The sequence below is a fragment of the Cyrtonyx montezumae genome, unplaced genomic scaffold (assembly GCF_038088225.1).
Source record: "Cyrtonyx montezumae isolate F1298 unplaced genomic scaffold, pur_monq_1.0 scaffold_10, whole genome shotgun sequence".
NCBI classification, from domain to species: Eukaryota; Metazoa; Chordata; class Aves; order Galliformes; family Odontophoridae; genus Cyrtonyx; species Cyrtonyx montezumae.
The window spans coordinates 56,533,720-56,547,763 of NW_027071826.1; the positions used below are offsets into that span (position 1 = coordinate 56,533,720).

Genomic DNA, 14,044 nt, shown 5'->3' on the forward strand with positions numbered 1-14,044 from the left:
GCCTCACAAAGGCTGTTTGTGAGGGCCGGGCTCTCAGGCACGAGAGCCGTGTTTCAGCGCAGCGTGGCCAGCGCCGGCAGCACCACAATGAGTCAGGCTCGGGGTCCGGGAATGTTTGGCTTTCCTGCCAGTGACTAAAGGCCTCCAGCTTTCACTAGCCAGTCCCAGCTCGCATTGTTGCTGCCTGTTGATTTGTCTTCTCTCATTATTCCTTGACATGCAGCTCTCCACCCACGCCCACACTAACAACCCTCACACAAAGCGCATTGAGGTATTAACCAGGTTACAAGTTCAATGGAAAATTACACTAAGATTGTGCTGTGTGGCGGTATAAAAGGACGGTATTCACTCTCGCAAAGAGCTCGTTAAAAACACAGCTTGTTTTCTCTTCTCAAACATCCTAACAAAAACCGTTTTCAGAAGCCGGGTACATACATTTGTGCACATAGCATTTCTGCGTATGCCGCGTACGAACACAGCAGCGCAGCTCGAGCTGCCGGCTGGGAGCCCTGCTCCAGCTCCTTCAGAGCAGCCCAGAAACACAGGCTAAAATCCTCAGCCTCCTGCTCCCTGACTGCAGACAGAGACGAGAGCCCATCCTCTTTCCATCAGCCCCAGTTACGGGCTGCTGGAGGTGCGGGCGGCTCGTGAGAACTCTCCCTACTGCAAGCGGAAAATAAGCTCAAAATTAAACTGAGTAAGGTTAACCTAGCACAGTAACAAAATTTGCAACACCACACTATAAGGTTAAAAAGAAAATAGTATAATAAAGGAAATACAAAGGCTTTGGCATGGTTTTTACAATCAACAATGGTTAATTTTGATATGTAGTTGTGAACAACTTCAAAACACTTAAGTTTAAAACTCTTGCAAGCACTTTTAATTGATTAGGAATGAATTCTAGATGCACAAAAATGATTGGACTGTGAACAGTAGTACAACTATATCTAAGAACAATTAACTTCTGCCGACCAAAAAAGAAACGTATGATGCATGAAAATGTGTATAAAACATCTATAGAATATTCTTGTCAAATATAAATGAAATTAACTTTATTATAGAAATCATTCTGGGAGATTTCTAGGGAAGACAAATACTTACATTTCGACATAAAACAAATCGGATTATATCGAAGACACAATCTACCTTTTATCTATCAAACTCTTTTCTCCGTCGAAGTTCTCTCTTAACCCTTGTTTGCACATAGCTTCGTCCGTTAACAACCTTTGGAAATACCAACAGATATTTTTCTTACATAAATCTAGTGCGTACTGTTCCAGGTTTAATTATATGCAATGGAATGATACAAACTTGGAACGTCAATCCATAATCTATGAACAGATTGGTAGAAGTACTCGATATATCTTGATAAAACTCTTAAATTCGTGGCAAAGCTTGTTGATCATGGCTTCTTTTTTTTTTTTTTCTTTTTTCTTTTTTTCTTAAAACAACTTCATGACCAACACAGATCAAACATCCATCCAGTCTACATTGTTCTTTTTTTTTTTTTCATTATAACATACAAATGCCCATTTACAAATAATACACCAAAATGAATAAAAGTTTGGATACCAAAATGAAGATTTGTTCCAACCGATATAACGCCTTCAGTGTACAAAGGTCCATGTTAGAGTCTTTTCCATGTGTTACAGCGGAGGGCACAGTTGCAGTACAGAAGTACTCTGAGAGCCATTCTTCCTTTAGAAAATACTGCTGAACATCCAACTGTTGTCCATATAGTCATTTACAGAATTAACACATGTTTTACTGTAATCTTGGCCAGTACTGAGACATATCAGGTTCACTGCCAGGAACTTGAACTGGAACTGACACTCCAGGGGAAATGAGACCTGAAAATTGGGCGGGAAAATGGATATTTTAGCTTTTCTATACATAGCACAATTTGTGCTCACCCATTCCAGGTGCGTATGGAGCCTTGTGTCCTCCAGCCTGCAGGATCGGGCTGGGGGAGGATATGCTTTCAAAGCCCGTGTGCATCTAGCCAAGCTGTTATGAATAAACTGTCATGTTTGAGGTAAGTGGCAGAGTCCCAGCTCGATGCTGTCCGCTGGGAATTCAGCCCAAAATACACCGAGCATTCCTATCTTTTTTTAAACGTGCCTCGGTTGCTCCCGGTGATGCTGACAACATTTTACCCTGTCGTGCCTTATTAGCAGAGGTCAGTGCTCCCAGAGTTACCTGCCCCTTAGATAACCAGAGCCCTGGCAAGGAGCGTCCTTTGGCGTAGACACGGCAGCGGCACGCTCGGCCCCGCGCAGCCTTCACTTTGCAGTGAGCATGGCCGTGCCAGTGCCTCCCACCGCAGTGAATGCCGCCGTGCTGAGCCACACCAAGGTCTGCACAAGGCTGCCCCCCCCCCCCCAGGAGCCTCACCCCACCCAGCTATGGGCATGGCACCACTGACCCAACGCCTCCAGCCCCCTTCCCAGCAAGTCCCGCTCGCTCACCTGTGGAAGTGGTGCCAGAGGTGCCCATGGGCTGGCTATTCATGTGTGTCTGCATGTGCGGAGGGGTGTAGGTGTCATAGCTCCGGCCGTTCACTGACGGGCTGGTGGGCAGCATGCAAGAGTAAGAGGAGGTCTGGCTGGGTACCGGGGGCTGCAAGGACAGAGCAGTGTTAGGCATGGGGACAACCCTGGGGCTCAGAGACCCGGCGTGCCCGCACACATCCCCTCCACCCGAAGGTGCCAATGGCACATCGCAGCCACAGGGGACCTGCTCTCGGCACGTCCCCGCCCAGAGGTGGCCATCAGGTGGCCACGGGATCTGGGGAGGCCCAGCAGGGCCACGGCCCTGCCCAGAGCCCCCTTTGATCCTTTGTCAGCTGTGCTGCCCTCCTCCAGTATCGTGAAATAAGGGCTTAACCGACGCAATTCCTTTCCCTGAACTCGAGAGACTCTAACTTTATTTGGTTAATTTTGGTTCAGCAATTAGCAACATGGTAATTGCCGCGGCGAAGGAGTCAGGCTCTCTAATCGGCTCGCCTGTCTCCAGCAGTGGTCAATGCTGCGTGCCTCAGACAAAGCTGCACAGCTCCCGTAATTGGCCAGCACCTTCCTAGGCCAACCCCACCATTAAAAAAGGAGGAATTTTGCATCTGAAAGGTCTATAGAAACGGACCCCAAAGGAATAGATTTCTTCCTCACCCAGCTGGTGATCAGCTAATGCTTTCAGGCATGAGGATTGACAGCTCTTGCAATTCTGGCTTAGCTGGCAGAACCACTGATGCTAATCACACCCTCCCCTCACTCAGGTGTCCCTCACGCGCGTCCCTCCCGCAGCGGAGCACTCCGACAGCACTCCAGCAGCACGCGGCCCCGCTGCCGTGCCTGAACCTCGGGGCGGGCGTTCTTGCCTGAGACAGGCTTCCTCACACCGCACCCGCCGCCTTGCAACTGGGGAACTGTAGAATCATTAAGGTTGGAATAGACCGTTGAGATCATCTCAACCGTTTTGAGGACCCTTCTCTTCTAAAGTCCCGGGAAAGCACCCATCCAAGCGCAGTGCCCTCTCCGCGGCGCCGTGCTTACTTGCATAGGCAGGTTGTTGGCCATGGTGAAGCTGGGCATGGGCGGCAGCGCGCTGTACGTGTTTGTGAGCGCCGTGTCTGTCCTGCCCAACATGGAACCTGATGTGAAAGAGGAAACTATAATAGAATAGACAGATAGATGGAGACGTTAGTTTAACCACGATCGCGCTCGGCGCCACAGTCGCACGGTCTCGGTGTCCCGAGGATGGCTTCACGCGGGCGGGTTGGCTGCATTACCGGGGGTGGTTGGCTGTGGGATCGGCTGGTAAACGCTTGTGCTGAAACTACTGCTGATGGGGATGTGGCTGGGAGTGTTGCTGGCTTGTCTCCGCTGGTTCCGCAGCTTCTCCTCCCTTCTCCACTTGGCCCTTCTGTTAGAAAACCACACCTGGAAGCACAGTGTTTGAGGCATGAGTGGCCAGGCGGGGCGAGGCCACGTGGCTCCCCGGGTCACCCAGGGCCAGCACAGAGCTGCCCCATGGCACAGCAAAGCCAACCCCGTCTGCTGCTACTTCCTGACGGAGGAGATGGGTGAACACCCAGCCCTACATACGGCTTCGAGAAGCCACTCAGAACAAATCACAGTGGTAAAAAAGGGAAGAAGGGTAACAGTGGTAACTACACGGCAGCTCCATACCTGTATCCTTGCTTCAGGCAAGTCTATTTTAGCAGCTAGTCGCTCTCTCGCAAACACATCGGGATAGTGGGTCCTCTCAAACTCTGCAAGGAGAGGTATTGCTGTGTGAGTTGTAGAGAACGAATGTGGCTGACGGTCAAGTCCCAACCCTGTTGCACGGCCACACCCTCAGTGCCTGCAAGAATCAGTGCTGCGAGACAGCACCGAGCTCCCTGCATGCACGTGTGCTGGAAGGACCCCAGGCTGTGGGGCATGGTGGGGCTGGGCATGGTCCTCTTGCCCCTGTGAGGAGCTCCCACGGCACCCTGACCCCACGACCAAGAAGCCGAGTGGCACATGGTCGCGTGACAGCAGGAAGTCTGGGCAGAGAGCCGGCCACAGCTGGGGAAAAGGGCACCGGCTGCCAGCCCCGGGCAGCAGCAGCACTGGGGATGGGGAGCAAGCGTGGGGCTGGCACCCAGCACCCAGTCCTGCCTGTACCCAGCACCCTGTCCTGCCGGCACGCAGCACCCTGCCCCACCACCAGCCAGCAGGAGGAGGTCAACCTGGGGTGCAGCACCACACTGAGCTCTGCGCTGCCCTTTCTACAGCTTCTCCGCAGCCATTGATGGGGGTCGGAATCAAACGGCGTGGAAGAAGCCAGGGGCTTCAGAGCCATCCGTATCTCTCTAAGGCATATGCCTTAGTGGGATTCTGCTCCACTCCTTACACAGCTAGGGTGCCTCTCGCCTTTCTCTCCTGCCTCGGAGGCAGTAAAACGTCACTCACCTTTCTCAAGGGCTTCGATTTGCTCTTGGGTAAAGGATGTCCTATTTCTCTGCAGCTTCCTTTTCAGCTGGAGTCTCATCTGGGCCTCGTCGGAATCTTCCCCATTGGAGCTGATGGAGTTGGTGTTCTCCCCTCCTCCCTCCTGCTGTGGGCAGCCATCTGCGGGAAGGAGAGCGCCGAGGTGAGACGTCGGCACCGCACCTCGGGAACGCGAGCGGGAGGAGCACTGCCGCAGCGGGGGCCGAGCAGCTGACCCCCTTCCTAAAACCATCTCGGGTACCGCAGTAGCGCGGCCTGAACAACACCGTTAACGCGGGGATGCTGCATCTCCCCGTGCCACCGTGAGCGTTCCGGGCGGAGAACTGCAACCGCCCTCCCTGCATTTCACATTCCTTTTCCTCGGGGGTAAAACCTGCCCCAAAGCGCTCTCCCCTGGAAGGGATTCGCTATCCGGTCGCTGCTGAAGCGCCGGGGCAGCCCCCTCTGCCCGCCCCGCGTATTTACCTATCGCTGTTATTTAAAAGAGCCGTGTTCGGTATTTCGGATTATCTATAATCAGTAATTCCCATCTAATCAATTAGATGTTGATAGGTTTGCAGAAAATGCTATTAAGGAACCAAACCAAGCTTGTAATCTTTTTTAAAAAATATTTATCCCGTTTTTATTTGAATTCTGCACAGTCAATTTCATTTTAAAGGTTGTGAATTTAGAAGTGCCTGCATTGTTCTGCAGTTTTATTCAACTATTGTACGAGTGTGCATCGCCTTGACACCTATTACTGAGCACAGCTGTAATTATATCATCACCAAGAACAGGCTATAATTGCCGAAAATGGAATTTTATATTTAGATAAAAGGACCGTCCATTCTTTGTAAACGCGGCACACCAGAGAAAAGTAAGATTTCTTTGAGAATTTTAACATGTCATTTTCAAAGGAACGGCGGCGAGGAGCTCGAGGCCGAGCGGAGCGCAGCTGAGCGCCTGGCACGGCTCTCCGCGGCCGCTCCCGGCTCGGGGCAGCCCCGCTCCCGGCCCCGCTCCGCGGCTTCAAAGGGGAAGAGGAGAAGGGGAGCGGGGGCCGCTGAACGCCCGTCATCCCCGCCGCGAAGTTACGGCATCGCGACGCTCTCGAAATATTGTGGGAAATCGACTTTTCGAGTAATATCATTTCTAATCGGCTCACAATGGCCCCGGCCTTCAAAGAGCGGAGCGAGGAGGAGGGTGGGGGGGGGTCGGGAGGGATGGGGATGGATTGTGACAGGATCTGGTGGGACCCTTTCAAGCACTTTGAAATGTTTTAAAACCCCGCACTTTTCTCCCCCATTTAAACACGGGGATTCAGCCGCAGCGGCCACCATATGGGCGGCCGCAGCCCCATTGAGGCGGCCGCCGGCGGGTGAATAGCCGGGGGCTGCCTTTCAGGGCACACAAAGCCGCCCCGCCCGGGCCGCGCCGTCGCGGCGGGGCCGCCGCCCTGCCAAGCGCTGGTGGCAGCGCCGGGGGCCGCCCGGCCTGCCCGGGGGCGGCAGCCTCACCTCCGCCACCGCCCTCATCCATCACTGTCCGCCCCGAGCCCCGCTACCCGAGCGCTCCTGCCCCCGGGCCGGGCCGGGCGGGCGCTGCATCCCACCGCGGCTCTCGGGCAGCCCGCACACCCGCGCGGACAATTAAGACGTCTCCTCTCCGGGAGCCCCTCCGCTGCCTTTTTTTAATTTATTTAGTTTTTTTTTAAGAAAGCCCTAAAAGGAGCGATCTTAATAATAGGGCTGTTCCACCTTCCAGACCTAATCCGTAAGAAAGCGAGTGAATGTCCGTCCCTATTATCCTATGGCCAGACCATCTGACGCTGGGCATAGGATTTGTTTCCTGGAAAAAAAAAAAAAAAAAAAAGACGCTGGGAAATAAAATAATTCCTCGGTTTCTCAGTGCCGTACTCAGCGAGGCGGAAAACGAGCAAAAAAAAAAAAAAAATAGCGAACCAATTGCGGCACCGCTCAGCCACAGAGCCGGGATCAAAACATTGAAGCATCTGTTGAAAGAGAAAGTGTCTAAATCCTATAGAAGGCTTTAGACTTAGAAGAGAGGGAGGGAAAAAAAAAAAAAAAGATAAGAAACAGAGTCGCGGTGATCCCTATAAACCCGCTAAATCGCTGGAGAGTTTCTCCCGGATAGAGATGTCTCTTTTTGTTCTGTCAGCCCCCGCGTATCCATTATTTTATCCACCGCCGCATGGCGTTTATCAGATTGAGACCATATTTGTGCCCCTCTGAGACCTAACCTCGCCTTATGCTTTTTGAGTAATGGACTCTTAAAATCCGGCAACATTCCCCTGCAAGGGAGAAACGTTAGCGGCGGCACGAATGCCCCCGCCGTGAGCCGTCCGTCCCGCTCGCCGCACCCCGCTCCTTTCGGGGCACCCCAAACCCGCGCTGGGGGGGCACCGAGGACGGCACCGCGTGGCCCCTCCCGCCGGTGCGGGGCTCCGCACCGCTCTGCCTGGCTCTGCGGGGCCGGGGCCGCCCGCAGGTAGCGGTGCGGAGGGCTGAGCCCGGGCAGCGAGGGGGCAACCGGGGAGCAGAGGGGAAAGTGGGATAAAAAATAAAATAAAAGCGGGGGGGGGGGGGGGGGGAACAAGGGCCGCGCTCTATCTTTCTGGTGTCCTTCATAGATTGTTTTCTTCTCTTAAAACTGACATGTCTAATTGGCAAGCGGTGCCATATCGTGTCCAGAGGTCTCCTGTGGAACATTTCTACAGCTGTCTCCTTCAACTAGACGCTTATTCATGTCGCCTTAATGAGAAACAAAACGATCTCTAATGAGCAATTACATAGCGACAGAATTGTTCCCATAACAAATTCTTGCGTGCGACAGAAACATCCTTTGTACCAGATATTCCGCACACTGTTACTGATTTTTTTTTTCCTCGCGGGGCGAAAACAAAAAGCAGGTTGTTGTGTGCGGGCACCTCCTCGAGGGGAGCGGCCGCGGCCGGAGAGCCCGCGCTCAGACACGGCCATTAACCATCCCGAGTGGGGAACGCAGCATCCCATCATCCTTCATATTATCCCCTTGTCATTCCTACAACCGATACCTATTCATCTTCAGGATAAACACTTTCCTGTATTTACAGTCGTTCCCGTGGAGGAGGGGCCGCTGCCCTCCCTTCGCAGGGATCCGACCCCGGAGCGGGGACACCCGACCCGCGCAGCACTCACCTTGTGCGGGCTGCCCGGGTACCGAGGTGCCGGGATACCAGCCGGGCCGGGTGCCCCACGTCCCCGTCTGCCCGTTCAGCATCCTTAGCTTGTCGTACATCCCATCGGCACCCATCTGTTGCTTTTCGCTAGCCAGGTTGCGGAGGACTCTGTTTATCGACGACACCTGCAAGGCAAAGGACAGAAGGCAATGGTAGGGCGGTAGCGCTGCCCCCGAGCCGCCCGCAGCCCCGCGCCCACCGACGCCCGACCCCGAGCCCCGCGCTGCGGCTGATGCTCGCGGTGCGGGCGCTGGGGATGACCGCGTCGTTCGTCGCTTTTTTTTCCTCTCTCTCTTTCTTTTTTTTTTTTTCCCCCTTGCTTAAAGGCATTTGTCAGATCCTGTACGAAGAAATGCGCCTGACCCTGCCAACATGCAAATGATGCGAACCTGCTCTCCACTCACTGATAGCACAACAAAGGAGGCAGAGGCTACAGCTACCCAGCACCACACAGCACACAGCGCGGTTTCTCTCGTGGACTTACACTGGGTATGTTATCGTTGGTACAGACCCCCTCCGAGAGTAATCTGTCTCGAATCTCCCACGCAAAGATGGAGGGGCACTCTCGTTTATACTGCGCTATTTTGCTTACAACTTCGGGAGTCGCTACTCTCGGCTTACTACCTCCGATCGCCCTGGGCCTGATGGAGCCAGTTTCGTAATACCTGCCCAAAATTTTACTCACACATCCATTCGACACCTGGATAGGGAAGCGGACAGAAAACCACATTATTAATAATCTCAAGACAAAAATCAAATTGTTTAAGTATGCATTAAACAATGACAAGCTTACGTTTTGATTGTCCAGCACTTGGACTTTTGCATCTGCATGGGTCTATAACACAAAAATATACCTTAAATGGTATGAGAACTTACTGAGAGGCTTTTTTTTTCTTAAAAAAAAAAAAAATACATTCGTGGCCCTACCCTCCGCAAAAGTGCTACTTTAAAAACGTTTGGAAGGAAAAAGAAATAATAATAAAAAACAGGTATATAGATAGATATTAGTTTTGGTCCTTATAAAAATCGGTTCCACCATCAGGAAACCCTCCAGCACCGCCGCTGAGGTCTGCCCTAACACCGGAGCGTGGCACTGCTCCCGGTGGGGACAGGGCCGGGGGCTGCTGGGACACAGCTCCTGGGAGAGGTGCGGGGCGACGGAGCACTTTGCTTCGTTATAATGATTATCAGGGTCGGTTCGGCTTTTTTTTTTTTTTTTTTCCCCGAAAAAGAAAAAAAAAAAAAAAAGGAAAGGCGAAAATAAGAGTAAGCCACTAAGCCACGCCAAATGCATACGGATCTTACAAAATCATAGTAAGTAAATACAGGGGGAAGGGGGGAGGCTGCAATGACGCCGAGCGGTGCGTTCGTTCTGTTACAGAGAGCTCGCTGTAACAGGAGTGCAGGTTACCACCGGGTGGGAAAAAAAAAAAAAGGAGGGAGGGGGGGGTGGAGGGGGGGAGGGGAAAGAAAAACAAAACCAAAAAAAAAGAAGAAAAAAAAAAAAGGTTTTTTGGTTTTTTGGTTTTTTTTTTCCCAAAGGTATATATAAATATCTATACGCTGCGAGAGGTCCGGCCGCGCACAGCAGATTTGTGAGGCTGGAACGTGGGTGGGAGCGGGGTCGGCCCCGGGCGCCCGTGGGGCAGCGGGCAGCGGGCCGGGAGGAGCGGGCGCGCCGCTGCCTTCACCTGCAGGATTCGGGAGATGTCGCACGGCCGCGCGCCGCTGTGCGCGAGTTCCACGATCTTCTGCCGCGTGGAGTCGGGCAGCGGCCTCCCGTTGACGAACACCCCGCCGAGCTGGTTCACGCCGCTGTGACCTGCGGGAAGCACAGCGCCCTGGTACCGCCGGCCCCGCACCGCCCGCCCCGCGCACCGCCCGTCGCTTAAGCCCGCAATCCCCAGCGCAGCCCGACGCCGCGCCGCTGGGGTCGGCTCTTCGGATCGCTTCCTCTCTTTCTCTCTCTTTTTTTTTTTTTTTGCAACCGACCCCGAAAAAGTAAAAAAAAAAAAAAAATAGAAAAAAAGGAAAAAAATCAAATCAAATCAAAACTAAAACCCGAAATTAAAATCCACCCCGCGTCCTCCCCGCGTCGCCGCAGCGTCCCCGCCGCATCCCCGCGCGGCGCGGCTCGGCTCGGCCCGCCGGAGCTGCTCGGAGGCGGCCGACCTGGGGCTGCGGAGGGGGGAAGGATCCCTGGAGAAGCGCTGCTCCGCGCTCGCTGCGCTCTCCTCTCGTCGGAGCCTCCTGATAAATGGGCTGCGAGAGCCCCGGCTCCTTAGCAATAAATAAGCTCCAAATATAGAAGAGGGGGAAAATATGATGAGCCTCTGTGACATTTGTCTTTAAAATAAAACTAGCTGCACGTCAAGTTTGAGCTTAATTTCTGGAAATAGGCGGAAGTCGCCCCGGATCATGCATGGAAGGCTAATTGAAAAGATCAGTTGGAGCACTTGTGGCAGGCGTGTCACTTTATGACAGTCCTCTGCTTTTGAAAATTGCATCGTCACGACAAATAGTAGCATGATAAAACGACCCTTTCCGTCCGCATTTGGATATCACTCAGACGAGATTGAACTCCGCTCGCTTTCCCTCCGAGGGCGGCCGCGCTCGGAGGCAGCCGGGGGCTGTGCGGGACACGGCCGAGGGGCCGCGCTCCCCGCGCAATGGATGCGAAGTGACACCCGGGCGGGAGGCACCGCGCCGCCGCCCCCCGACCCGACCCGACGCCGGCGCGCAGCGGCCGCGGGGAGCGGCGCCTCCTCCTCCTCCTCCTTCTCCTCCTCCTCCTCCTCCTCCGCGCGCGCCCCGTCGGGCAGAGGGGGTTGAGGGGAGGGGGGGTTCGGGGACGCGGTCTGAGGGCGCGCTCCGCGGCGCTTCGCGGAAGAGGTTAAGCCTTAATCACGCGGTAATTTCCCCGGAGAGCCGCGCGGCTCTCGCCCAGCGGCAATGATTATGCGCCTCGCGTTGTACGGCCAGCCGTCTAATGGGAAAGCATATGGTGTCAATTTGGACGCCCCGCACCATATACACCCAGGAGTTATTAACACAAAGCCTGGAGAGCCCGCCGCGACCTTTAAACAAAATAAAGGCTTCACCCGAATGATATCTGTTCCGCCATCCCGATCGGAGATACCGCCGGCCCGAGGCGCGGCGGGGACGCCCGACCTCTCGCCACCGCCACCGCCACCGCGCTTTTCCGAGGTCGCGCACCCCTCTGCCCGTCCGCCCCTTCGCGGGCGCGCAAAAGCCGCGCGGCACTTACTGTTCTGCATGGTGGGCCGGGGCAGCGGGGTCCCGCGGGGCTCGCCTGGAGAGGTCTGCGGCAACGAAACGCGCGTTAGTCGGGGGCAGCGCGCACCGCGCGGGGTATCCCCCGACAGGAGCGAGGGCTGTGGGGTGGGGAGGGCACAGAGCCCCGGGGCCACGCGAACGTCGGGGGGAGGCGTCGGGGAGCGGCCACTTGCCTGGAAGCCGGGCGCGCTGTCCTCTCCTGCAGCGTGGGGGCTCGCACATCTGCGTGCCTCTACTCCCGGCGGCCCTCTAGGACAAAGCAGACGGAGCGCGTTAGCGGAGTGCGGCACCGCTCCCCGTTCACCTCCTTCCCTTCCCCTCTCCCCGCAACTTTTTCTCCGCGCCTCGTGGTTAACTTCTTTTTTCCTCTTTAGATCTTCCCCCTTCGCACTGTACTGTGACACACGCTGTCTACCTCGCCTCACTGCTTTAAAAAGTACGAACAGGAGGGGGTGAGAGCCGCCGAACAAAGCCTACAGAAAGCGAACAATGGCCTCCATTCTGCTCCACTACCCCAACCCCGGGCTCAGGAGCTCCTTCCCGGCCGCGCAGCCCCGGCGCAGCGCGCACAAAGCGCGGCTGAACGCGTCCCGCAGCCCCGCACGGCCCGGCCCGGCCCGAGCGCCTCTCTTCTTCCTTCCTCTTTTCGTTTTTCTTTTGCTTCCTCTCTATTTTTTATTTTTTTTTTCGGTCTTATTTATTTCATTTGAAACTATTTTTGCGTATGGTTTTGTCCTTTTTTTTTTTTTTCCTCCCCCTCTCCATTCATCTGCACCCCCCAAACACTTATTTATATATTTATCTACGTACCCTCCACCCCACCCCCCCCGTCCCTCCCCCCGCGTATTTATTTATCCGAACGCGGCGCGGGGGGGGGGTGGGGGGAACGGAGCAGTGATTTCTTCTCGTTATAAATATCGGCGGTAATTGTGTTACTGGTGCGCGTTGTTCGGGGCTGTAAAAAGATACAACAGCGCAGTGGGGCGCTCAATTGGGGAGGGACAATTACAATAAAGAGCCCATTCACGGGGGTAGCTAAAAAAAAAATAAAGAAAGGAAAAAAAAAATAAAAGAGCCAAAATAATGAAATAGTCGCAGCCTTCGTTTTTCCCCCGTTTTTTTTTTTTTTTTGTTTTGTTTTTTTCCAAGCCAACAAATACTCATTCCTTTTCTTTTGCACCGATCACGAATATCAATTTAGCTCATCCCGCAGACGACGGGATTCAATCAGGACGAGCCACGCTGCTTCTTGTGGATTTCAGGCTCCTGAAAGCAGCCCCGGACGAGCGCTCCTCGCAGCGTGCGGACGTTCCCCGCTAAACGTTTACCTCCCCGCTCGCACCCGCACCCGGCGCTAGGGAAGAAGGGCAGAAAACATCCGCACGGCTCCGGGAGTGCCCCCACCGCGGCCGCATCCCCAGCGACGGGAGGGAGGCGGACCGGGCACCGCGCACAGCTCAGCCCCGCGGCAGCGCCCGGACGCGGGAGCCCAGCGGCGGTGCGGGACCGAGCGGTGCGGGCCCCAACCCCTCAGGCCGGGCCCCGTTCGCAGCACCCGGGCTTCTGGCCCAGATCCGGTGACGCTCCGGAATTTTTTTCCCCCCCCCCCTCCTCTCCCTCTGCAGAAACGCAACGAGGGGTGAGGGTGACGAACTTTCCCGTTCTCGGGGCGAAGGAGTGAAAGCTCAAAAACGAATCGCCGTGCGATGGGGCGCCGGGAAAGGTCAGCGGCTGTAAACATTTATGGGCAAAGGCCCTTTGATTATTTTATGTCCGCCGCCGCTCTCTGTCCCCGCGCAGCACCTGCCCGTGCGAGCGGCCCGAGAAACTTTGTCCCAACTTTCCCGAAGTGACCGCGGTGTGACACCTCCGGGCGGGTGAGAGCCAAACCCGCATTTTCCGATAGCGCTTTGCGAGAGGAAAAGAACCCGAAGGGAAAAGGAACAATTCCGCAGCTTGCACGGAGAAGTTTGCAACTTCTTTACGAAATAATAATAAAAAGAAAGAAAGGGGGGGGGAGGGGGAAATAGAGAGTGAGAGAAAAGAAAAAAGGCTTTGGAGCAGACGGGGCTCCCAGGCCCCGTATCGCGGGGAGTCACGAGCAGAACCGAAGCAGATCCCGTACGACGCAGCAGCAGCAGCCGAAGCCGCACGGAGCTGGGCCCGGGGCGGCTCGGGGAGAGCCCGGGGCGGCTCGGGGAGCTCGCGGCCCCTCGGCCCCAGCCACCTCGGCCTACATGATGTCTCTCCCCGTTCTCTCCCCCCCGAGCTCCAAGCCCCGTCCTCCCGCTGCAGAGCCCCCGCCCCATCGGCGCTCCAGCCCCAGCCGAGCCCCGCGGCACAAAGCTGCCCCCCCCCCCCCTTACCCCCGGGCATCACTGCTCCCCTCCCGCCCTCTCCTTCTCGCCCGGCTCTGCACAGGGCCCGCACGGCCCAGCGGTGCCACGGGACGCGGTGCCGATGGCCGCAGTATCCCAGCGCGGCTCAGCCAGAGGGCACCGCGAGAGAGCAGAAAGTTTGCGAGCTGCGGGCCGGA

At 55.3% G+C, this 14,044-nt stretch overlaps 1 protein-coding gene across 8 annotated transcripts; it reads right to left on the minus strand.

The window, feature by feature from the left end:
* Positions 1–742: 742 nt before the first annotated feature.
* On the minus strand, positions 743–11,563 carry PAX6 (paired box 6). 8 transcript variants are annotated; one of them, XM_065755451.1, is made up of 11 exons: positions 11,480–11,563; positions 9,903–10,033; positions 9,005–9,046; positions 8,897–8,911; positions 8,171–8,336; positions 4,956–5,114; positions 4,188–4,270; positions 3,788–3,938; positions 3,552–3,649; positions 2,469–2,619; positions 743–1,850 (listed from the first exon to the last, which is right to left on the minus strand). In XM_065755451.1, exons 1-11 carry the CDS (start codon positions 11,487–11,489, stop codon positions 1,765–1,767), a joined length of 1,092 nt encoding a protein of 363 aa, XP_065611523.1. In that variant the 5' UTR covers positions 11,490–11,563; the 3' UTR covers positions 743–1,764. The 8 variants fall into 8 exon arrangements, with proteins under 8 accessions (XP_065611523.1, XP_065611522.1, XP_065611519.1 ...); XM_065755450.1 differs by having other exon boundaries at positions 3,552–3,667; XM_065755447.1 differs by having other exon boundaries at positions 8,696–8,911.
* Between the last annotated feature and the right edge of the window lie 2,481 nt (positions 11,564–14,044).